Genomic DNA, 26,095 nt, shown 5'->3' with positions numbered 1-26,095 from the left:
TTATTTCTTTAGACGTGTACTAAATTAGTAATTTGTTAGGCTGTTACTTTTACTTCTTTTTATTTATTTATTTTTATCTTGCATTTCTTTAGACGTGTACTAAATTAGTAATTTCTTCATCCGTTACTTTTATTTATTTTTATTATTAATTAAAAATGTTCATCTGTTTGACGTGTATTAAATTAGTAATTTCTTCGGCTGTTACTTTATACATTTTTTTTCCGCATTTCTTCAGACGTGTAAAAAAGTTAGCTATTTCGTAGTTATTGCTTATTTTTTAATTAAATTTTTTTTTTTTAACCGTTTGAGTGTTTAACGCGCGCGCGCACACCCATTGGTCAACTCGATCTGCCAATCAAATGTGGGCGTGGCCAGCGGGAGTCACTCGGGGCAGAGCTGAGAGACGACCGAGCTGTCAAACGGCAACAGTCGGAAATACCAAATCCGGTCCCCGGTGGCGACCACACATCGCACTTTGACTCCTCCGCGGGCAACAACGGACGACGAGGTGGAGGAAGCGGAACTTCGAGAACCTTCCGAGCCTTTCAACCTTCCGTGGACCCGCTCTACCCGCCCCGGGGCGACGGAGCTAACCCAACTTCAACTGTTCCGCCGTTGTGTCCGCGGCTAACGGTTAGCTCGCGCTTTAGCCTCGAGTTTTGTTGACTCCCGTTTCCCGTGAGGAGCCGCGGACCCACGGAGCGCTTCTCCTGGAGGGGGTTTATCTTGTTACCGGCATGGAGCCCGACTGTTTCTAGAAAAATCGCCACGAAATAACATCAGGTGAGTCGGCTCAACTTTGAGTGTTTTATATCTTGACTGTTGCTGCTCCGGTTTGTTTACGTGTCTTCTCCCGCTGGCCTGGATCCAGCTCTGCTTGCCCGGTCCTCTCCCCGGTCCACCCCCCGGTCCACCCCCCTCCCCTCCCCCACGACCACCACTCCCAGGTAGTTAAAGAAAGAAAGAAAAGAAAGAAAAGGGAACATCTCCTGATTATTTCTGTAAATCAGTGATTCATACACACACATACATACATACATACACACACACACATACACACATATACACACACATACATACACACACACACACACACACACATTTACACACACACACACACACACACTCCATGAACTCCCCTCTCACGCCCCTTCAGTTCCGTCCTGTCATTATAACATCCCTGAACTCGTGGGTTCTTCCCTGACACACGCGTGTGCTGCGGCTTTGTAATCCAGCGGGTCGCAGCTGGCCCGGCCCGAGGCTTCAGAGACGCTTCAGAGGTGCTTCAGAGACGCTTCTGAGACGCTTCAGAGGCGCTTCTGAGACGCTTCTGAGGCGCTTCTGAGGCGCTTCTGAGGCGCTTCTGAGACGCTTCAGAGGCGCTTCAGAGGCGCTTCAGAGGCGCTTCAGAGGCGCTTCTGAGACGCTTCTGAGACGCTTCTGAGACGCTTCAGAGGCTCTTCAGAGGCGCTTCAGAGGCGCTTCAGAGACGCTTCAGAGGTGCTTCAGAGGCGCTTCAGAGGCCGCCATCTGTTTTGGAGTACAGCAACAAAAAGAGAAGGAGCAGCCACATCGTCCTCCCAACACAAACAGAGGAGAAGAGGCCCCGCCCTGCTCCACCCGGTCCCTCTGCTGTGGAGCCGGAGAACTCGTCTAGAGCCGCTCACTGGCGGCGTGACTGCTCTGTGTCGAGGGCATCGGCCGTATGATCTCAACGAGAGCAGAAAAAGAAAAGGAGTGTTATGAAAGAGTAAAAAGAAAGTGGAGGTCGAAAATACTTTTTTTTATTTTTATGGAAGCAGCTGTGAAAGAGGATGTCAGAAGTCATCTGGATGCTGTCATGGCGTCCGATGAGTCGAGGCCTCCGCTGGCCAGCGTTGACTCTGGTTCTGCTGGGTCATTCTGAACATTTGCCACTTTTCATCCCACATTTGCTGTAATAAACTCGACTGAACGATTCCGGTTGTGTCTCTTGAACACACGTCGTACATTCCCCATACAACATCAGACGTGTGACCCTGGTGTGTTATTGCTGAGATATATATTTGATATGTGACATGCACGAGTTAACTTGAAGGAATAGTTCAAACACAAATGTGATCGTCTAGACGCGACCGATATTCAACTCACGATAATCAGAGCAAAGCGGAACACTTTGTGATTAACGGGCTGGAGACAAACAACGTTCTGCATTGCTGCTTCATTTCAGGTCAATCAATAACTGTTATCTAGTTTATATATAAATATATTTATAAAGTAAACAAATATATTTTCATATATAAATGTGTATATATATATACATTTATATATATTTATATATAAATATATTTATGTATTAAAAATGTTTATATATATATATTAAAAAAATATATTTTCATATATAAATGTATATATATATATATTTATGTATTAAAAATGTTTATATATATAAATATATATTTATATATAAAATATATATATTTTCATATATAAATGTATATATATTTATATATAAATATATTTATGTATTAAAAATGTTTATATATTAAAAAAATAAATTTATATATATATATATAAATACATATATATTTATATATATATATAAAAAATATATATTTTCATATATAAATGTGTATATATACATATACAGTATATATGTGTGTTTTATCAGGTGTGAAATGTATTTTCTGGTTTTTCGCCTTGTAGTTCTTGTCCCCTTTAAAGCATCACTATCCGGGCCATGTGTCTGAGCCGGCGCTGCCCGGTAGACCAGGATGTCTCCTCTCATGCATCACTGTGTGAGCGATAAGCCCAGCCAGTGGACGCTTGACATCAGAGCACGCCATGACCCCATGTTGTGTCTCCTTTTCCTTCTCTAGGTCTCAGAGGGCTCATGACAGCTCCGTCCAACATGTGAAGACACTCTCATCCTGGTGGACTCCCCCACTCACAAGCAGCGAGCAACTGGACCAGCAGGGGACGCCATCTTGGATCCAGCCCACCAACGCACTACACCGAGGGAAGCCTTTGAAAACCCTCGGCGCCATTTTAAAAACCCCCGTCCTCTGGTCATGTGTGTACGCCACGGGAGAAGGCCCACAACACCCTCCCCGGCGTCGCCCTCTTTCACGCCATAATGAACCGCAGTAAACGCAACTCCATCGCCGGGCTTCCCACGCGGCCCGAACGCAGCGAGGAGGACGGCGTCGGGGGCGGAGACACGGGCATGGGCCCGCCTTCACAGGTCGGCGTTGTTTTATTTTTACCAGTAGGACGTAAAGTACACAGGGTCAAGAGTTCAGAGGAATCCTATTGTCTCCACAGTTGTGACACACACACACACACACAATGTTCATGACCACATGGTTCGTACGCTCATAGAAAACCTGAAGAAATCATGGAATTTAAAAATGTTTATTTTCAGGCCTGGAAAAGTCCTGAAAATGTGTTTATATTCTTATGTTCATTTACGCTGAGTTTTAAATAATTCATATGCTTTAAAAGAAAGAGTCATAAATTATGTGAGGTTAAAAGTTGTTGTTGTTGTTTAATAATAATTTGTTATTGTTGTTTAATTATTAATAATAATAATAATAATCATTTTCATGAACACCTTTTTTCTAATCTGTGTTTTTGGATATACTGTGCAAATAATTTCATACATTAACAATAATAAACTGAATATATTTCAGTAAATTTGAGCATTTTTTATTGAGTTTTTCACGTTCTCTGAAGGTTTCGAGGGTTCAGGGGTTGTTGCCTTCTCCTTCTTGTCCCGCTTAAAGCGTCCCGGTCTACTGTACCTCCGCCACATGGGGGTCCTAACCTGTGGGCTCTTGTCTCCTCCAGGCGGGCCGGGTGTGGCCCTCCTCCTACAGAGCCCTCATCAGCGCCTTCTCCCGTCTCACTCGCCTCGATGACTTCACCTGCGAGTGGATCGGCTCCGGCTTCTTCTCCGACGTCTACAAGGTGGGCGAGAAGTCCACTTCTCTGGGAGTCCACTTCTCTGGGAGTCCACTTCTCTGGGAGTCCACTTCTCTGGGAGTCCTGTTCTCTGGGACTCCACTTCTCTGGGAGTCCTGTTCTCTGGGACTCCACTTCTCTGGGAGTCCTGTTCTCTGGGACTCCACTTCTCTGGGACTCCACTTCTCTGGGAGTCCTGTTCTCTGGGACTCCACTTCTCTGGGAGTCCACTTCTCTGGCATTAGTTTTCTGGGATTCCAGAGGCTCTTTTTTATAATGCATTTAGAATTTCTCGCCTCCTGGTATTAACAGCTGAACGTTCATGTTCCCTCTTGTTCAGCTCATACCTGTCCAGTGAGGCTAGTTCTGTTTCAACATACCACCAGACATTGTTTACATCAAGCTTTACATTTTTAATTATATCTATATATATTTTATATATGTAAATATATATTTATATATGTATTTATTTGTATATTTATTTATATATATATATTTAAATGTGAATATATATTTATTTATATATTTAAAAAAAATAAATGTGAATAAATATTTACATATATATATATTTAAATGTGAATATTTATAAATATGAATATATTTATTTATACAGTATATACACTGTACAATACAAATTCAGTAACATTAATAATTCATGGAGATTTGCTGGTTGTATCAAAATGTGTGCCGTGTGAAACTTGAGCGTCGGTGTCGTCTTCACGCCGTGACCCTCTGCCACCGTCTCGACTTTGATCTTTCCTCCCCTCTCCATCTCTGCTGTCGGACCTCCGTGTTCTCTTCACGCCTCGCTCCGTCCAGGCCGGTCCATCATCGGTCAGACAGTCCGGTGCATCACACGCGCTCATTGGAGCTCATTGATTTACGATCCTCCTGCTGCGTGACAACAAGTCGTGCCCGTGGGAGGAGGTCATAGGACTGGTTGTCCATGACCGTCACTAGGAAATATCATTTATATGTACTTGACCTGTTAAAGTAACATCCCATATGATTTAATCATGTCAGGCTGATTGGTGGGTCAAAGGCTGGTCCCCGGGACAGTTTTAGGTCCAGTCAAGACTGCAGTCACTTAAACTCAGAATCATTGACCCCAGCCAAGCATGTTTGGCATTATTTAGGTGGTGGTTGATGTTAACCAATCAAACGTCAGCGGACGCATTATCCGAGGCCTCCGTAACTGCGTGAGTACGTTGGCTTCTTCCTGTGTGGCTCCTCGTCTCGGACAGGAGGCCTCGAGGTCGTGACCTCTGGATGAGCGCTGTGAACCTCTCGTTACTAAAGGGTCAACACGGAGGAGAGTCGTGAAGAACAACGGCTTCGGCTCCAAGCCGGCTGATTCATGAGCGCCGGGAGCTTTTTAACAGACGTGTCCTGGAGCCCATCCTGGCATGTTGTGATCTCTCTTGGCCGCGTTGAAGCCGCCAGAAGCAGCGAGCTCCAGGGGAACCGGTCCGGCTGCTCGGGAGTCGAGCCGCGGCCACTCGGCTGGCACGCCGCGTTTCTAAAACTGCATTTCAACATTTTGGTTTTGGCCCCGGTGAAGAGAGGCGGCCGCTCCATCGAGTCCATGGGATGTGGAACGCTACGAGCCCGTCTACCCGAAACACTGACGGACACCGGGAGGGTCTGGATTATCATTTACTATAAACACCAATTTACTAGAGAGGGAGATAGAGAGGGAGATAGAGAGAGAGGTAGAGAGAGGGAGGTAGAGGTTAAGGAGGATAAATAGCTATTGATGTGGGAGATAATAAGGGGGCGGGGCAAGACCATTGAAGGGGATGCCAAATGGAGATGTTTTCGGGAGTCTACAGAGTCTAGTTCTGGAGGAGGTTTTCTAGAGCTTTGGCTCGTGAGAGGAGGAGAACTTTCGATTATGTGCAGGAGATGTTGGAGAAGTGAGGGATGAGGAGGAGGAGGAGTTCTTCATGGGGTTGAGTACTGGGGAGATGAGAAGATGAAGATTAGGGTGACGGTTTGTTGGAGGAGGAGGAGGAGGATCAGGAATACATGCAGATGGGGGGGGGGGGGGTGAGGAATGGGTTCTGATGTGGGGGAGGAGGCCTTCAGAGGGAGTGGCCATCTGTTGTTTGGGGAGACTGTCAGCTCTGAGCCAGCCCCCCCCCCCCTCTTTGAACTTGAGACAGACGAAGAAAGAGTCAAAGTCTGTGACCTCATATATTTATTTATTTTTATATACATTTATTTATATATACATTTATTTATATATACATTTATTTGTATACATATAATATTATTTATATTTATCTTTATATATTTTTAATATTATATATGTATATATACAGTGGGGAAAAAAAGTATTTAGTCAGCCACCAATTGTGCAAGTTCTCCCATTTAAAAAGATGAGAGAGGCCTGTAACGTTCATCACAGGTAAAGCTCAACTGTGAGAGACAAAATGAGGGGGAAAAATCCAGACAATCACATTGTCTGATTTTTAAAGAATTTATTGGTAAATTCCTCGGTAAAATAAGTATTTGGTCAATAACAAAAGTTCATCTCAATCCTTTGTTACATACCCTTTGTTGGCAATGACAGGTCAAACGTTTCCTGTAAGTCTTCACAAGCGTTCCACTGCTGCAGGTATGTTGGTCCATTCCTCCATGCAGAGCTGCTCTAGAGCCGTGATGTTTGGGGCTGTCGCTAGGCAACACAGACTTTCAACTCCCTCCACAGATTGTCTCTGGGGTTGAGATCTGGAGACTGGCTCGGCCTCCAGGACCTGGAGCTGCTTCTTCTGAAGCCCCTCCCCCGCTGCCCGGCGGTGTGTTTGGGATCACTGTCCTGCTGAAGGACCCACGGTTCATCTTCAAGGCCCTTGCTGATGGAAGGAGGGTTTCACTCAAGATCTCACGATCCATGGCCCCATTCATTCTTTCCTTTACACAGATCAGTCGTCCTGGTCCCCTTGCAGAAAAACAGCCCCATAGCCTGATGTCCCCCCCCCCATGCTTCACTGGAGGTTTGAGGTTCTTTGGATGCAGCTCAGCATTCGTTCTCCTCCAAACACCACAAGTTGAGTTTTTACCAAAAAGTTATATTTTGGTTTCATCTGACCATAAGACACTCTCCCAATCCTCTTCTGGATCATCCAAATGCTCTCTAGCAGACTTCAGACGGGCCTGGACATGTACTGACTCAAGCAGGGGGACCCTCTGGCTCAAGCAGGGGGACCCTCTGGCTCCAGCAGTGGGACCCTCTGGCTCATGCAGGGGGACCCTCTGGCTCCTGCAGGGGGACCCTCTGGCTCCTGCAGGTTGAGTCCCTGGCCCTGCAGGTTGAGTCCCTGGCCCTGTGGTGTGTTACTGATGGTAGCCGTGGTTACGCTGGTCCCAGCTCTCTCGGGTCATTCACTCGGTCCCCCGGGTGCTTCTGGGATGTGTGTTCAGCGTTCTTGTGGTCATGTTGACCCCATGGGGGGAGATCTTGGTGGAGCACCAGATGGAGGGAGACCATCAGAGGTCTTGTATGTCTAACATTTTCTAATAATCGCTCCCACAGTTGATTTCTTCTCACCGAGCTGCTGACCTGTTGCAGACTCAGTCTCCCAGCCTGCTGCAGCTCTAGTTTGTTTCTGGTGTCTCTGACAGCTCTTTGGTCTTGGCCATCGTGGAGTTGGAGTGTGACTGTTTGAGGTTATGGACAGGTATCTTTTATACTGATATCGAGTTCAAACACGTGCCGTTATTACAGGTAACGAGTGGAGGACAGAGGAGCCTCTTAAAGAAGAAGTTACAGGTCTGTGAGAGACATACATCCTGCTTGTTTGTAGGTGACCAAATACTTATTTTACCAATTAATTCATTAAAAATCCTTCAATGTGATTTTCTGGATTTTTCCCCCTCATTTTGTCTCTCATAGTTGAGGTTTACATATGATGAACATTACAGGCCTCTCATCTTTTTAAGTGGGAGAACTTGCACAATTGGTGGCTGACTAAATACTTTTTTTTCCCACTATTTATATATAAATACATATCCATACTTCCCGTCCTTGATGGTGTACGTGACGATGGAGGAGAGCCATTGTCTGATCGGGGAACCGCCTCGCCCTTGTTCTTGATTTTAATAAACACAAACAAACTGTGTTTGTGGTGTTGGTCCAATGGGCTCCTGGCCCTGTGATGCCTTCAGGCACAGAAACTCATGTGACTTTGCACGCTCACAAAAACACTCATAATATCACGCAAACGATCTCAATGATTACCCAAGAAAAGAAAAATGCCAGTGATCCGAAAATTCATGTTATTATTTTAGTTTTTCAACAACTAAACACACTGTCACACCTGCATGTTGGAGGCATTGACTCCGCCCCCTTTCCAGGTCCCTGGCGGTTGGACACAGTCGCGCTGTTGATGCCCACTGTTGAGACTCCGCCCACTCCTCCTCCCCACCGCCATCTGCCTGATGGATCGTGGAGGTCTCCATCGTGGAATATGCCTCCTATGAACTATTCATCCACTCTGTCACATTCATTGAATGTATTTTAACTCTAATCTGTCCTTCTGGTCACATGACATCTATTGTTCTGTCCATCCTGGAGAGGGATCCTCCTCTGTTCTCTCCTCCAGGGTTCTTACCTTCTTCCCCCTGAAGGGTTATTTGGGAGTTTTTCCTGATCCGATGTGAGGTCAAAGGTCAAAGGTCAGGGATGTCTGTGTACAGATTGTAAAGCACTCCGAGACACATTTGTAATTTGTGAAATTGGGCTATACAAATAAACTGAATTGAATTGATGCCTCGCGTGACAGGAAGCAGCTCTGCTTTGCATGTTCTTATGCTCTCCACTTCCTGTCCTGCAGCTCTGGATAGCGTTCCCCTGGCCTCTCCACCTCCAGACACGGGGGAATGTATTCAGGCGGCTGCTGCTGCTCGGGTCCCCGGGGTCTCTCTGTGGTCTGCAGGTGGATCTTTAGATTTATGTGCGTTTGAGACCTCGGGTCACTTTCCTGTTTCAAAGGCTGTGGAGTTTTAATATTTAAACCAGCATAAGCTGCTCTATACTGAATATACTGTAAACTGGCCTTCATGCCTACATGTTCTCTACAGATATTTAAATATATATATTTATTTCAATATATTTATATACATATTTCTATATAAATATATATTTTTAAATAAATAAATGTTTTTATATATATATATATACAGTATAATACAAATTCAGTAACATTAATAATTCATGAAGATTTGCTTCTCTGGTTGTTAGAGCTCTGGTGTTGTATTCATGCCGTGACCCTCCACCAGGTGCATGCTGGGAACAGCTCCACGGATGGATGCAGCCGCCGCCCTCTAACAATGGGATGGAAACTAAAATCCCAATGTTCAATTACGCCACATTGATTGTGCGGCTGCAGGTTGATCTGCTTCACGTCATGGCTGACCCCGTTTCCGTTCTCCTTTCTGACCCCGTTTCCATTCTCCTTTCTGAGCCCGTTTCCGCTGCCTCTGTTTTTACTGCCGCACGAGCCAGAAGACGACTCTGGGTCGCCCTCGACGTCGCCCCGCCCATCGTATTGATGGACGGGTGTCCTCTGCTCCGCAGGTACGTCACCGGGCCTCGGACCAGGTCATGGCTCTGAAGATGAACAAGATGAGCAGCAACAGGGCCAACATGCTGCGAGAGGTGCAGCTGATGAACCGGCTGAGCCACCCGCACATACTCAGGTCGGTTAACAAGAGCCATCACTCGCTGTCCGAGGGGCTCCGATTTACTTCATGACGTATTTATGGTGCTTATCAAATAAAGCAAGCGGCTACTTTTAAAACGATTGTCCGACTTAATTGTTGCATTATCTACTCATTGTTTAAAGCTCTAATCCAAATCTATGTATGTGTATTGTATATATGTATTCTTTTCAACAATTTTTATATGTATATATTTAAATATATATGTTTAAATATAGATAGATATTTTTATATTTATATATATATCTATATATGTTTTTAATATAGAAACAATATATATATAGAAAGATATATTTATATATATAATTTTTAAAATATAGATACAGTATATATATATTCTTTTCAATGATTTTTAAATGCTGTAAGATGAAAAACTAATGAAAGCAACCAAAGGCCACGGGTATTTTTTATTTATTTATATATTGTCCTTTTTTAATTAAGTTGTTAAATGGTTCCTCTGATGCACTTCAACACTTTAAACTCCGGTGTTTTTAAAATAAACGTGGCCTCGCAATTTATGACGGGAAAAAGTAAAAGTCTGTCGACTAAATAAAAGTTTATGGCAACGAGAATTCAAATGACCTCAGAATAACTTCACTGGGCTCCCGTGTGTGTGTGTGTGTTTATCAACATGCATAAATGTGTGTGTGTAGTATCTTTTACAATGCCATCTCTGTGGATTGTGTGTTAACGAGCGCACACTGAGGGGCCATTGTTAGCTGAAACCCAACAAGGACCCACAAAGTCGACCTTTTCATTGCCTCGAGAATTACGAGGCCTTCAACGCTGCTCGTGAACGCACACACACACACTCACACTCGCACACACACACACACACACACTGTTTCACTTAAGTTGAAGGGCTGCACTGTTCTTTTCGGGGGGTTTTAGGATATTCTCCAACTTCTTGGGCTAAAGACTCATATACACATTTTTTTTTCTAAAAGGAGCTCAAACAAAGGTTTTTTTTTTCTTCCAAAATTGTGAATGACGAAGAAGATTACATCACCATGCTTACATCACCGTGGTGATGACCTCACTCTGGTGATGTCATCACACCTGAACAAGGACTTAACCGTGCTTCTCTTCTGTGTGTTTTGCAGGTTCAAGGGAGTGTGTGTGCACGAGGGCCAGCTGCACGCTCTGACCGAGGTAGGAGGCTGTGTGTGTGTGTCTGTCTGTGTGTGTACTATTACATTTTTAAGTGGTGTCCACCACACAAACACATAGACACACACAAACACACATACACACACACACACATTCGCGAAAGACGTGACTGTAAACAAGTGTTTTTGTGCCACAAAACACTCGATTCATCTGAAGAAAGCGCACACTGTTGGAAAAACCCGCTTCCAAGCGCGCGCACGTGCACATGCACGTGACCACGCCGACGTGAATGTGTGTGTTGTCGCCCCACACCGACACGTCCTAAATGCACACACACACACTCCTCTTCCTGTCCTAAATCTGAGTGTTCGAGGCGCGTATGTCGAGAATATATATAAATATTAGTGCTGTGAAAAATAACGCGTTAATTCAATTACAGGTTTAACTAGTTTTTTTTTTTTTAACGCATTTAACGCATGCGCAGAATGAGCTTCCAATCCGTCTGTTGTTGGTCGTCGGGACGAAAAAAAAGTCACTTGCAAAATGAGCTTCCAATCCACCACTTCAATCTGAACTCTGTCCGCTCTCATGCAGACGGTCTGTTCATCGGTAATGATCCTTCCGCAGGTTCACCTCCGGAAACCTTGTTACGACTTTTACTTCCTGTAGATCAGGGTCTCAACACGTCGATCGCGACCTGCCAGTCGATCGCGGCGTAGTGTCGGTAGATCAATGACATTAAAAGATTGGCCCGCCCCTGACATGTTCTCTAGAGCACGTCTTTGTTCTTTTATTAAACTAAACGTCTGTTGTTGATCGTATCTCCACAGCAGCATGTCATTTCTGTCTCTTCGCGTTGCGTTAACACTTATCGATCTCCGACTCGCGCGCCACAGAGCTCCGTGCGCGCGCATCGGGACCGAGCAAAAAAAAGTCACTTGTCAATCTGTCCACCTGTCCAGGCCGGTGAGGTTTCAGCTTTGCAGCGGTGTCCCGCCGTCCCTTTCATCACGGCCCAGTTCATGAAGAAAACCCACACAGTCAGTTTGCCTCAGCAGCTGCTAGAGGAAGACTAGAGGCCTTTAGATTGTATCATGGTGGAGTTAATGGTTGACAAACAAGAGACAAATGCTCTGTTTAACCCTCCTGTTACCTTTACATTTACTAACATATTTTACCCTCGGGGTCAATTTGACCCCAGCAATTAAAACCTCCAGAAAATTATTAGAATTAATATTGCGTCCCAAGTTTAAGTGTGAGGTACTTTATGTTTGTTTGTTGACTACCTAAATAGCCCTTTAAAGAAATAAAAAAGTTGATATTTCTGATATGTTTGACACAGTGAAAAACAGCCTGGGGTCAAATTGACCCCAAAGAACACCGACATTAAACATTGAATGGGGTCAAATTGACCCGAAAGGTAACAGGAGGGTTAAACATTCTGTTTAGGATGAAGATGTATTAATGTTCCAGATGGAAGAAAACTGCTAAATAACTGCTGAGTTGCAGCACCATTGTATAGAAGAATGTATAAATGTATATATCCGTCTTTTGTCATAAATCTCTATGTTCTCACAAAATATACCGAGAATATCGGTAATATGTGATTAATCATGATTAATCCACAAAAACCTGTGATTAATCCGATTAAAAATTTTAATCGTTTCACAGCCCTAATAAATATATATACACACACATCGGGACGAAAAAAAAGTCACATCGCACCTCCTTATCCCATCGCGCCTCCTTATCCCATCACACCTCATCCCATCCCGCCTCCTTATCCCATCACACCTCCTTATCCCATCACACCTCCTCATCCCATCGCGCCTCCTCATCCCATCGCGCCTCCTCATCCCATCGCGCCTCCTCATCCCATCGCACCTCCTTATCCCATCGCGCCTCCTCATCCCATCGCACCTCCTCATCCCATCGCACCTCCTCATCCCATCGCACCTCCTTATCCCATCGCGCCTCCTCATCCCATCGCACCGCCTCATCCCATCGCGCCTCCTCATCCCATCGCACCTCCTTATCCCATCGCACCTCCTCATCCCATCCCGCCTCCTCATCCCATCGCGCCTCCTCATCCCATCGCACCTCCTTATCCCATCGCGCCTCCCTCTGGGTAGCCAGCGTACTTCCTGATATGTGGCATTGGTGCGCTTGCATGCCGAGCGAGGGGCCAGCCGGACACGTGGTTTTAAATGTGTCTCCGGTGGATCGTCGAGGCATCTGGCCAGGCTGCCGTTTCCCTCGCTGGCAACAAGCAGTGCAGCGTGGCTGCTGTCTGCTGTCTGCTGGCTGCTGTCTGCTGTCGGCGTGTCGGCACACGCGCCCTGGACATGCGGCGCTTTGACGTCTCCCCAGATCACTGCTACGGTGGCTCGATGCGGCCAAACCAGCACGTTGTGCTTTTCTCAGCGGAAGAACGTCGACTGTTAGAAATCATTCGTTCAATATTTTTTTAGTATAGATATATATGGATTCTTGTGTGTGAGTGTGTTTGTTTATATATCCTTTTCAAAAATTGTGATATATATAAAATATATTAACATTTTTATATATATAAAATATTTATATATATATATATATTAGGGCTGTGAAACGATTACAATTTTTAATCGGGTTAATCACAGGTTTTTGTGGATTAATCATGATTAATCACATATTACCGATATTCTCGGTATATTTTGTGAGAACATAGAGATTTATGACAAAAGACGGATATATACATTTATACATTCTTCTATACAATGGTGCTGCAACTCAGCAGTTATTTAGCAGTTTTCTTCCATATGGAACATGAATATATCTTCATCCTAAACAGAATGTTTAACCCTCCTGTTACCTTTCGGGTCAATTTGACCCCATTCAATGTTTAATGTCGGTGTTCTTTGGGGTCAATTTGACCCCAGGCTGTTTTTCACTGTGTCAAACATATAAGAAATATCAACTTTTTTATTTATTTAAAGGGCTATTTAGGTAGTCAACAAACAAACATAAAGTACCTCACACTTAAACTTGGGAAGCAATATTAATTCTAATAATTTTCTGGAGGTTTTAATTGCTGGGGTCAAATTGACCCGAGGGTAAAATATGTTAGTAAATGTAAAGGTAACAGGAGGGTTAAACAGAGCATTTTCTCTTGTTTGTCAACCATTAACTCCACCATGATACAATCTAAAGGCCTCTAGTCTTCCTCTAGCAGCTGCTGAGGCAAACTGACTGTGTGGGTTTTCTTCATGAACTGGGCCGTGATGAAAGGGACGGCGGGACACCGCTGCAAAGCTGAAACCTCACCGGCCCGGACAGGTGGACAGATTGACAAGTGACTTTTTTTGCTCGGTCCCGATGCGCGCAAGACGGAGCTCTGTGGCGCGCCAGACGGAGATCGATAAGTGTTAACGCAACGCGAAGAGACATAAATGACATGCTGCTGTGGAGATACGATCAACAACAGACGTTTAGTTTAATAAAAGAACAAAGACGTGCTCTAGAGAACATGTCAGGGGCGGGCCAATCTTTTAATGTCATGCGATCTACCGACACTACGCGCGATCGACTGGCAGGTCGCGATCGACGTGTTGAGACCCTGATCTACAGGAAGTAAAAGTCGTAACAAGGTTTCCGGAGGTGAACCTGCGGAAGGATCATTACCGATGAACAGACCGTCTGCATGAGAGCGGACAGAGTTCAGATTGAAGTGGTGGATTGGAAGCTCATTTTGCAAGTGACTTTTTTTTCGTCCCGACGACCAACAACAGACAGATTGGAAGCTCATTCTGCGCATGCGTTAAATGCGTTAAAAAAAATAACTAGTTAAACCTGTAATTGAATTAACTGAGTTAACGCGTTATTTTTCACAGCACTAATTTTTATATATATAAAATATTTATATATATATATATATATATCAATATGACAAATTGGATTGGGAATAATAATAAAAAAAGAATATATATTTTAAATATCCCCCATGCAATTATTTATATATTCATAGATGTATATTTAAATATATATATTTAAATATAGTTTTATATATATATTTAAATATAGTTTTAAATATATATAATTTTCTGATCCATTTGCTGTCCTTGCACAACTTCCTTTGCGTTCCTCTTCATGTGCGTCATTGTTTTTATTGATATTTCCCTCTCCGATCGCCCCGTGTGTCTCTCTGTGTGTCTCTCTGTGTGTCTCCCTGTGTGTCTCCCTGTGTGTGTCTCTGTGTGTCTCTCTGTGTCTCTCTGTGTGTGTCTCTGTGTGTCTCTCTGTGTGTCTCTCTGTGTCTCTCTGTGTGTCTCTCTGTGTGTCTCCCTGTGTGTCTCCCTGTGTGTCTCCCTGTGTGTCTCCCTGTGTGTCTCTCTGTGTGTCTCCCTGTGTGTCTCCCTGTGTGTCTCCCTGTGTGTCTCACTGTGTGTCCTGTGTGTCTCCTGTGTGTCTCCCTGTGTGTCTCCCTGTGTGTCTCCCTGTGTGTCTCACTGTGTGTCTCACTGTGTGTCTCACTGTGTGTCTCTCTGTGTGTCTCACTGTGTGTCTCACTGTGTGTCTCACTGTGTGTCTCACTGTGTGTCTCTCTGTGTGTCTCTCTGTGTGTCTCACTGTGTGTCTCACTGTGTGTCTCACTGTGTGTCTCTCTGTGTGTCTCACTGTGTGTCTCACTGTGTGTCTCACTGTCTCTCTGTGTGTCTCACTGTGTGTCTCTCTGTGTGTCTCTCTGTGTGTCTCACTGTGTGTCTCACTGTCTCTCCCACTGTGTGTCTCTCTGTGTGTCTCCCTGTGTGTCTCCCTGTGTGTCTCCCTGTGTGTCTCTGTGTGTCTCCCTGTGTGTCTCCTGTGTCTCCTGTGTGTCTCCTGTGTGTCTCCTGTGTGTCTCTCTGTGTGTCTCCTCTCTGTGTGTCTCTGTGTGTCTCTCTGTGTGTCTCTCTGTGTGTCTCTCTGTGTGTCTCCTGTGTTCCCCTGTGTGTTCTCCTGTGTCTCCCTGTGTGTCTCCTGTGTGTCTCCTGTGTGTCTCCTGTGTGTCTCCTGTGTGTCTCCTGTGTCTCACTGTGTGTCTCACTGTGTGTCTCACTGTGTGTCTCTCTGTGTGTCTCACTGTGTGTCTCACTGTGTGTCTCACTGTGTGTCTCTCTGTGTGTCTCTCTGTGTGTCTCACTGTGTGTCTCACTGTCTCTCCCACTGTGTGTCTCTCTGTGTGTCTCCCTGTGTGTCTCCCTGTGTGTCTCCCTGTGTGTCTCCCTGTGTGTCTCCCTGTGTGTCTCCCTGTGTCTCACTGTGTGTCTCCCTGTGTGTCTCCCTGTGTGTCTCCCGTGTGTCTCCCTGTGTGTCTCCCTGTGTGTCTCCCTGTGTGTCTCCTGTGTGTCTCCCTGTGTGTCTCTCTGTGTGTCTCCCTGTGTGTCTCCCTGTGTGTCTCCCTGTGTGTCTCCCTGTGTGTCTCCCTGTGTGTCTCCTGTGTGTCTCCCTGTGTGTCTCTCTGTGTCTCTCTGTGTGTCTCTCTGTGTGTCTCCCTGTGTGTCTCCCTGTGTGTCTCCCTGTGTGTCTCCCTGTGTGTCTCCCTGTGTGTCTCCCTGTGTGTCTCCCTGTGTGTCTCACTGTGTGTCTCTCTGTGTGTCTCTCTGTGTGTCTCTCTGTGTGTCTCTCTGTGTGTCTCCCTGTGTCTCTCCCTGTGTGTCTCTCTGTGTGTCTCTCTGTGTGTCTCACTGTGTGTCTCACTGTGTGTCTCCCTGGCTCCAGTACATCAACGGGGGGAACCTGGAGCAGCTGCTCGACAGCAACCAGCACCTGAGCTGGCCCACCAGGGTGAAGCTGGGCTCCGAGATCGCCAGCGGCTTAGCCTACCTGCACTCCAAAGGCATCTTCCACCGGGACCTCACCTCCAAGGTGAGAACCCAGGCGGGTGTGATCATCTGGACCAATCAGGAAGCTTCTGGTCTTCCATGTTCACTCTGCTGTTAACTCTCAGATTCTACTTCCTCAAATGAACACAAAGTGCATCTGTTGATGACTCATACCTGAGTCATGAAGCTCCATGGACAAAGCAACCGTTATTCTTTTTTATATATATATTCAAATACTTCTCATGTCCTGGTTGTAAAGTGTGACTTCATGCTATGTTTCTATAGATATGTCTTATTGTTAATAAGTTATAAACTAAATGAAGCACAAGAGGAAGAAGAGAGAGATTTAAAGGGCAAGTTGCATATTTATGTTCCTGTTATTTCCTATTTTGTGATGAGAAGTAAATTTAATACCGAAGGAGTTTAATCGGGAAGTGGAGAGGTTTTTTTTTTTTTTGTCACAGCTTCCTCAATGAAACATGATGACATCACGTAAATGTCTTTTTGTGTATGTGTCCACAGAACTGCCTGATCAAATGTGAGGACGGCGGCTACACGGCGGTGGTGGGAGACTTTGGCCTCGCGGAAAAGATCCCCACCAATCCGTGAGCAGCTCTCCGCCTCTCTCCTTTTTCATTGGCTCATTTTCATTCATGTGAAAATGTATGAATATTAACAGATGATATAAAAGACGCAGGGTTTTTATTTTGGGATTTAAACAAATAAATTATCAAATAAAAAGAGAAAAATAAAATGAAATTCTAAATGCAATACATGAATAACATCACTTAAGATAAAAGATGAAATATATATATATTATTTATATGTAATATATATATATTTTTATATGTAATATATATATTTTACAGATATATATTTTATATGTAATATATATATATATTAGATATTGTACATAAAATCTATATATTATATATATATATAAATATTTATATAAGAATAAATTATAACTTTATTCTTAAACACCCGTATGAATATATTTGATGTATTTTAATTACATTTAAATAAACACCCGGGGTAAAATGGATCATAATAACCAGCAAAAAAAAATAGAATATAGATAAATAAAAGGGATTTTTAAACAATCTATTTCTAAGAATGATGTAATTACTCGGATGAGGCATTCTCGGATCAGAGTAGCCGTCTGGACCGGAAACTTCTCACACGGCTTCACCAACAAAAATCTTTTATTTATTTTTTGGAGCTAAATTATTTACCGTGAGGCTGCACTGCCCCTCGCTGTCCACCAGGGGCGTCATTCTTCTCACACACGAGCCGTAAAGCAAAACATCTGGTGCAACTTTATTTTAAATGGCCATTAAAAAGTCAAAAATGTCTGTTTTTGTGCATGTTTCTCTCCGTTGGTCGTATTTGTGACTCACTTGAACGTGTTCCTCCTCTTCGGGGTTATTTATTAACACGTTCACAGCTCACATTCCTGACTTTAGTGTTTTGATAACGGGAGGAAACCACGGAGTCACGGGGAGCACAGTGTTTTCTGTTTTCTGAAACATCTCCAGGAGCACGCTGCATACGACTCATTGCTTTAGTATTGCGTATCTCTCCCCTGTGTGTGTATGTGGGTATCCGAGTGTGTACGAATAATGCACACAGTGTATTCACACCCATTATGTTTGTGGTTGAGATGTGGAGGTCAAAGGTCACTGTGACCTCATAAGTGAATAAGTGTGCTTCTAGGGCTTCTTTTATCTCGCGGGTTGTTCACATCAATGTCACAGAGACATTTTGAAGAAGTGACTTCACACTCCCACGAAGGCCCTCTGAGGCACAGCGACATTCCTTCTGCCTCCGCGAGGGTGTGTGTGTGTGTGTGTGGGGGGGGTTATTCCACGGGAACACCGAGTTGAAGAGTCACCTCACGGCCTCCCTGAAGCGTCTTGAATTTGACGTCTTCCTCATTATAATTATGATATATATTGTGTGTGTGTGTGTGTAGAGCCGAGGTGGAGAAGCTGTCGGTGGTTGGCTCTCCTTTCTGGATGGCTCCAGAGGTCCTGAGAAATGAACCCTATGACGAGAAGGTGCGACCTTTGACCTCTGACCTCAAGTGGTCTTAACTGAGATGATGTGGCAATAACTGCCTTTTTAGTATTTCTGTTTACTAGATTCTACCTCACTTATTGAGTATTACTTCTTATACACACAACACACCTAATATTTGTGTGTTTAAAAAGAAAATATTTGTATTTTTTAAAATGTATATATTTTTTTCTTATTCTTCTGTTTATTATATAAATATAAACGTTATTTATTTTATATATTTATATAAAAGTGATCATTTATTTTCTATTTATATATATATAAAAGTTATAATTTATTGTATGTATATTTATATATATACATACAATAAATTATAACTTATATATATAACACTTATATATATATTATTTATCTATATAAGTTATAATTTATTAGATATATATTTTATAATTAATTTGATATATATACATAAAAGTTATAATTATACTTATAAATATTATATATATATATATAATAAATTATAACTTTTATATATATATATTTATAAATAATAAATTCCGTATGAGTTTTAATTACATCTAAACAAACACCTGGAGTAAAATGGATAATAATAAAAAAATAGAACATAGATCAAAGCAAATCACGAATTTGAAGCAGAGAAAAATAATTGCGTACAGTAGTTTTCATTGATCTTGGTATTTCTGTGAAGTTCTGTAATTACATTCTGCGGGGAGCTCAGCGAGTTGTTGGTTCTGGAATATCAGGACGTGTTTAACTTTGCAATAAAACATCTGTTTGTCGTTTATGAAACCATCATCGGTCTCTGTTTGCTCCTCCAGACCGACGTGTTCTCCTACGGGATCATCCTGTGTGAGACCATCGCCAGGGTCCAGGCCGACCCCGACTTCCTGCCCCGCACCGAGGTGACGGTCCTCCTCTTATTCACACGCTTTATACACAAAACAAATATGGGTCGGAGGATAAGAGCCAGATAAAAAAATAAGTCGGTCGGATTTAGCATGATTCGGGTTTTTTTGGCAGATATGTGTGTTTCCTTTATTATATAATCATCTCAAAAAAGGATTATTTATAAATATCAGTATTCAGTCGTTTTGGCTCAAATCAACTGCAGATATTTTTGCAGGATTTTGAAAAAAAATTACAGAATATTGGAGGAAAAAAAATATACAACTGAGCTTTTGAAAACCCACGTGTTATTTTAAAATGAGGCAGAATTCAGACTTGGCAGTCGGAGTCCGAGGGATTAATTTGACATAAAATATATATCTTTAGCTGTATATCTATATATACATATAAATATATATTACATATATATATGTTTAAATACATATACATATATAAATTTAAATATATATTTTATTTATAAAATGCTTATATATATACATTTTATATATATATTGAATATATTGTATATATATATGAGTTCTACTTGATAAATGTCTGTTTCAGAACTTCGGCCTGGACTACCACACGTTCCAGCACATGGTCGGTGACTGTCCGCACGACTTCCTCCAGCTGGCCTTCAACTGCTGCAACGTGAGTCCTCCTGAGTTTTATTATTTAATGTCTGATGTAACTGTTATTGCCCCGTTTAGAAAGAGAGGGGCAATCTGATTATCTGAGTAATCTGGTTTAGTGCCCCATATGGATGGAGGGGGAGGGGCTTCTGTTGATTACAGGATTGGTTACTAGGCAGACTCTGCTCTTCTCAATTGCCATACAAGTATTTGTTGTTAAAAATAAAGTAACTATTAAGGCGATCAAAACAACAACAACAACAAAAAAGAAGTGTTTCCCCCCTCTGAGAGTTTTAGTTTTCAGCAGAATGTATTTTAAATGTTAAACTAGAGGATGACATCATGAGAGGCTGTGCAGCTCTCTGCTGATTGATCCTCCATCTTCTTCTCTTCCTCGTCTGTCGTCTCTCTTTAATCATCCTCCCGTCCTCTCTCGTTCACTCATTTTGTTTTTAATTAATGCATCATTTGTTTTTATCTTGATCCACGTTGACGTCCCACAACAGATGTTTTTTTCAATAAAGTGCCAACAAAAGCCATAAAACAATCTCCTTATGTGCCATAAAACAAAAAAAGTAATACATTTAAATTTAAATACAATGTGGAAGTTGTGCAATAAACATGTATTAATGTTACATGAAGCACCTGAATGGAAAGTGCTGTATGTTTCCCCCGATGATAACAACCCGTCTCCTCCTCCTCCTCCTCCTCCTCCTCCTCCTCCTCCAGATGGACCCTAAGCTCCGTCCTTCCTTCCCGGACATCGTGAGGCACTTCGAGGGGGTCGTCGCCGGCCTCAAAGCCGACGAGATGGAGCACGAGTGTGACCAGCTGAGCGGAGACGGGGACAAGAAGGCGGCCTCTAAAGGTGACTCCTAGTGACTCCTTTGTGACTCCTTAGTGACTCCTTTGTGACTCCTTTGTGACTCTTTAGTGACTCTTTAGTGACTCCTTAGTGACTCCTTTGTGACTCCTACGTGACTCCTTAGTGACTCCTTTGTTACTCTTTAGTGACTCCTCTGTGACTCCTCTGTGACTCCTTAGTGACTCCTCTGTGACTCCTCCCCTCTGGGCATTAAAACAGGGTCCAGGTTCCACTTCGGCCATGTTTTATTTGAGCAGAAGCCAGATGGCTCCTCTTCAAGGAGAAGGCGTCTGCGTCCTCTCCGAGCTCCCCTGGCTCCTCTGTCCTCATAGTTGGAAAACAAGAAGTTTCTCTGCTGCTTCTCTCCGTTGACCAGATGACAATCACTGCTTCCTCAAAAAGAAACTGCATCACACTCGTACCGGGTCATGTTGCTGTTGCGTAACTTTTTATTCAAAAATGTTTTGTTTGTTTTCATGCGTCTTAAAGTGATGATGTTCTATCGCTGCAAACCAAGACTTCATCTTCAAATCCCCGTTCTCGTCATCCTTAACTCCTCCCTCATGTTCTCCTCGCTGCACCCATTTCAAGTTTATGAGATTATTAACATCCAACTCCATTTTCTGTTTTAAATCACACAGGGTTAAGCCTCTGTTGCCCCCTAGTGGCGACAATAGGAACTATTTTACTGTCTGAACGTGTTATTCTAGTCTATTTCACACAGAACAAAATGGAATGTACTATATTATATTATAAATATCATAATAATATATTAGATTTATAAATCGCTTTATAAAAATCTCAAAGACGCTTTATATATATATATATATATATATATAATCAAAACTGGTACATTGTACTTTCATATCTTATACATTGTACTTTCATATCTTATACATTGTACTTCCATCTGTCTCTGGGTTCCAGGTGAGAAGCTCCAGGGCGTCAAGCGGCTGAACTCTCTGGGTTTCCATGACGATAAGATCCCCCCTAAATCCCCGCGGCCCCGCCGGAACATCTGGCTGAGCCGCAGCCAGTCGGACATCTTCTCGTGCAAGCCGGGGCGGAAGGTGAACGTCCAGGACCCGTACTACCACCCGCCCAGCGGGCACCGGGCCTCCAAGGCCCGCAAGATCAACCCCTTCACGGCCCGGGAGGACCTGTGCGGGGGCAAGATCAAGTTCTTCGACGTGCCCAGCAGCTCCGTGTTCTCGCTGGTGTTTGACCTCCGCTCGCCGCCGGGCAGCGCGTTCGGCGACCGGGCGCCGGGCCCCGCAGGCGGCCACCAGGTGGCGTCTTACTCCTGGATGCAGCTGCCCGGGAGACGGTGCCACTCTCTGCCGGTGTCCCCCCAGCTGCCCCGCTCAGAGGGCTTCCCCCCCGCCGCCGCCGACAACAGCACGCTGCCAGGTAACATGAATACATGTATTATGTAGGGTAATATTTAAGTGTGTGTATATATATATATATTTATATATATTCGTTTTTATATATATATAATGTATATGTATTTATATATATATATAATTTATATGTATGAATATATTTGTATTTATATATATATATATATTCATTTTTTGGTATAATATAGGGGTTATATTTCAGTATATAAAGATAAATCATTTAAATGTGCAAGTATAAAGAGGAATTAACAAGAATTTATTAATTTAATTTAAATGTGGAAGTATAAAAAACTAATTTTCATTTAATTAAGTTTTAGAAGAATAAGGAAAAATAAAATGATAAAAATAATTAGATAGAAATCTACAAATAGAACTAGTTAATTAATTTATTTGGAAATAAAAACATTGAATAGTATACAAATATATATATGCATGTGTGTATATATATATATGTATGCGTGTGTTTTCTGTTTATTATTTATATATTTAAAAGTTATTTATTTTATATATATATACATATAAAAGTTATAATTTATTATGTATTTATATATATATATATAAACGTTATAATTTATTTTATATATGTATATATCAAAGATGGAATTTATTTTATATTTTATATATATATGCAAATGTGAAAATAAATACAAAATGAAAAAATGTCCTGCAATATATTTTTTATTTAATTTCCACTTGTATAATAATCTTTAATGGTTCCCCTGGTTTCTTCACTGTTTTCTTCTCAGCATTTAACTTCCAGTCTGACGCCCTCTTGGCGGGAAATGAAGTCCGTCAGAAAGCTGAGCCGAGTGTCTGGGCCAAGAGATACGTCGTGGTCGAGATCCCACCTTACTGCAGGCAGCAAGGAGAGGAGGAGGGCAGGAAGGGGGAACAGGGGGAGGAGCAAGAAGAGGAGGAGCAAGAAGAGGAGGAGCTTGGGGAGAGCTGGTCTCCGATGGTCCCCAGCATGGAGAGACACAGTGGGGAGGCCATGGACTGCTCCAGCATCCTGGAGGAAGAGGAGGAACAAGAGATAGGCCCAGACCCCATGTAACACACACACACACACACACACACCAGGAGGACATGGATTCGGACTGACATGGTTCAAAAATGAAAATTTGAGAAAAAGAAAAAAAAGGTATCGTTCAAGTGACTGTATCACATGTTGATTCATAAATCAAGCGCACCCGATGGAGGTAAACAACTTTCAGAGATATTATCACCCGGGTGGGACAACACAAAACTGCTTTCATCAACACGACGGACACTCGAGATTATTGTTTTGAGAAAGGTTGTTTATATTTAATATTGTGAGATGGGGTTGATTTTTGTCTTTTAATTGTGTGTGTGTATGTTTGTCTGTGTTTATGTCCCTCTGTGAGGCAAACGTTTGTATGAAATCAAAAGAATCTCAAACTTTTTCTGATTTATTGATTGAGGCGCTGATATTCAGACGGTAAAGTGAGATTTATAATAATAAACAATAACAACTGCCTGAAAACCAACATGAGACATTTCACAGCATATCTGATTCACAGGTCGAGATATTAAATCCAGATATTAATATTGTTTAAAAACAAATTAAGTCCCTGTAAAGTTTTATTTATTTATTTTGTATTTAGAAGTTGCTCCTTGAAAAGCCAACTTTAAAATCTCAGATGTCGGACTGTACCTGAACGCATCACAAGTTTTACAAAACAATCCCGTCTTCCGGCTCCATCGACAGTGAAGACGAAGCAATAAATTTTTTTAAATCGAGACTGTTGCTTCTTGAAAGACAAAAGAACACGATATTTTTCTAACCCAATAAAGAGTTGAAAGCATAAAACATTAAAAAAAATGTTCTGTCTTCAATACACTTGTGATGTAGTTACCACACGTGACCACAGGGGCTGCTGTAGTTACCACACGTTACCACAGGGGGTGCTGTAGTTACCACACATGACCACAGGGGGTGCTGTAGTTACTACATGTGGCCACAGGGGGTGCTGTAGTTACTACACGTGGCCACATGGGGTGCTGTAGTTACTACACGTGGCCACAGGGGGTGCGGTAGTTACTACACGTGGCCACAGGGGGTGCTGTAGTTACTACATGTGACCACAGGGGGTGCTGTAGTTACTACATGTGGCCACAGGGGGTGCTGTAGTTACTACATGTGGCTACAGGGGGTGCTGTAGTTACTACATGTGGCCACAGGGGGTGCTGTAGTTACTACATGTGGCCACAGGGGGTGCTGTAGTTACCATACGTGGCCACAGGGGGTGCTGTAGTTACCACACGTTACCACAGGGGGTGCTGTAGTTACCACACGTGGCCACAGGGGGTGCTGTAGTTACTACATGTGGCCACAGGGGGTGCTGTAGTTACTACACGTGGCCACAGGGGGTGCTGTAGTTACCACACGTTACCACAGGGGCTGCTGTAGTTACCACACGTTACCACAGGGGGTGCTGTAGTTACCACACGTGGCCACAGGGGGTGCTGTAGTTACTACATGTGGCCACAGGGGGTGCTGTAGTTACTACATGTGGCCACAGGGGGTGCTGTAGTTACTATACATGGCCACAGGGGGTGCTGTAGTTACCACACGTGACCACAGGGGCTGCTGTAGTTACCACACGTTACCACAGGGGGTGCTGTAGTTACCACACATGACCACAGGGGGTGCTGTAGTTACTACATGTGGCCACAGGGGGTGCTGTAGTTACTATACATGGCCACAGGGGGTGCTGTAGTTACTACATGTGACCACAGGGGGTGCTGTAGTTACTACATGTGGCCACAGGGGGTGCTGTAGTTACTACAGGTGGCCACAGGGGGTGCTGTAGTTACTACATGTGGCCACAGGGGGTGCTGTAGTTACTACATGTGGCCACAGGGGGTGCTGTAGTTACTATACATGGCCACAGGGGGTGCTGTAGTTACTACACGTGGCCACAGGGGGTGCTGTAGTTACTACATGTGACCACAGGGGGTGCTGTAGTTACTACATGTGGCCACAGGGGGTGCTGTAGTTACTACAGGTGGCCACAGGGGGTGCTGTAGTTACCACACGTGGCCACAGGGGGTGCTGTAGTTACTATACATGGCCACAGGGGGTGCTGTAGTTACCACACGTGGCCACAGGGGGTGCTGTAGTTACTACACGTGACCACAGGGGGTGCTGTAGTTACTACACGTGACCACAGGGGGTGCTGTAGTTACCACACGTGGCCACAGGGGGTGCTGTAGTTACTACATGTGGCCACAGGGGGTGCTGTAGTTACCACACGTGGCCACAGGGAGTGCTGTAGTTACCACACGTGGCCACAGGGGGTGCTGTAGTTACCACACGTGGCCACAGGGGGTGCTGTAGTTACTACATGTGGCCACAGGGGGTGCTGTAGTTACCACACGTGGCCACAGGGGGTGCTGTAGTTACTACAGCTGGCCACAGGGGGTGCTGTAGTTACTACACGTGGCCACAGGGGGTGCTGTAGTTACTACACGTGGCCACAGGGGGTGCTGTAGTTACCACACGTGGCCACAGGGAGTGCTGTAGTTACTACACGTGGCCACAGGGGGTGCTGTAGTTACTACACGTGGCCACAGGGGGTGCTGTAGTTACTACATGTGGCAACAGGGGGTGCTGTAGTTACTACACATGGC

At 43.6% G+C, this 26,095-nt stretch overlaps 1 protein-coding gene across 1 annotated transcript; it reads left to right on the top strand.

The window, feature by feature from the left end:
• The first annotated feature begins 398 nt into the window (after nt 1–398).
• On the top strand, nt 399–24,202 carry tesk2 (testis associated actin remodelling kinase 2). Its single transcript, XM_056410608.1, has 13 exons — nt 399–783; nt 2,859–3,223; nt 3,829–3,948; nt 9,524–9,645; nt 10,770–10,818; nt 16,513–16,659; nt 17,139–17,221; nt 18,592–18,676; nt 19,475–19,558; nt 20,106–20,192; nt 20,903–21,041; nt 21,966–22,448; nt 23,188–24,202. Exons 2-13 carry the CDS (start codon nt 3,116–3,118, stop codon nt 23,493–23,495), a joined length of 1,815 nt encoding a protein of 604 aa, XP_056266583.1. The 5' UTR covers nt 399–783; nt 2,859–3,115; the 3' UTR covers nt 23,496–24,202.
• The last annotated feature ends 1,893 nt before the right edge of the window (nt 24,203–26,095 follow it).

The sequence above is a fragment of the Pseudoliparis swirei genome, unplaced genomic scaffold, assembly GCF_029220125.1.
Source record: "Pseudoliparis swirei isolate HS2019 ecotype Mariana Trench unplaced genomic scaffold, NWPU_hadal_v1 hadal_25, whole genome shotgun sequence".
Taxonomy (NCBI): domain Eukaryota; kingdom Metazoa; phylum Chordata; class Actinopteri; order Perciformes; family Liparidae; genus Pseudoliparis; species Pseudoliparis swirei.
The sequence above is the reverse complement of the archived record's forward strand: the minus strand, read 5'-3'. Positions and strand labels throughout refer to the sequence as shown.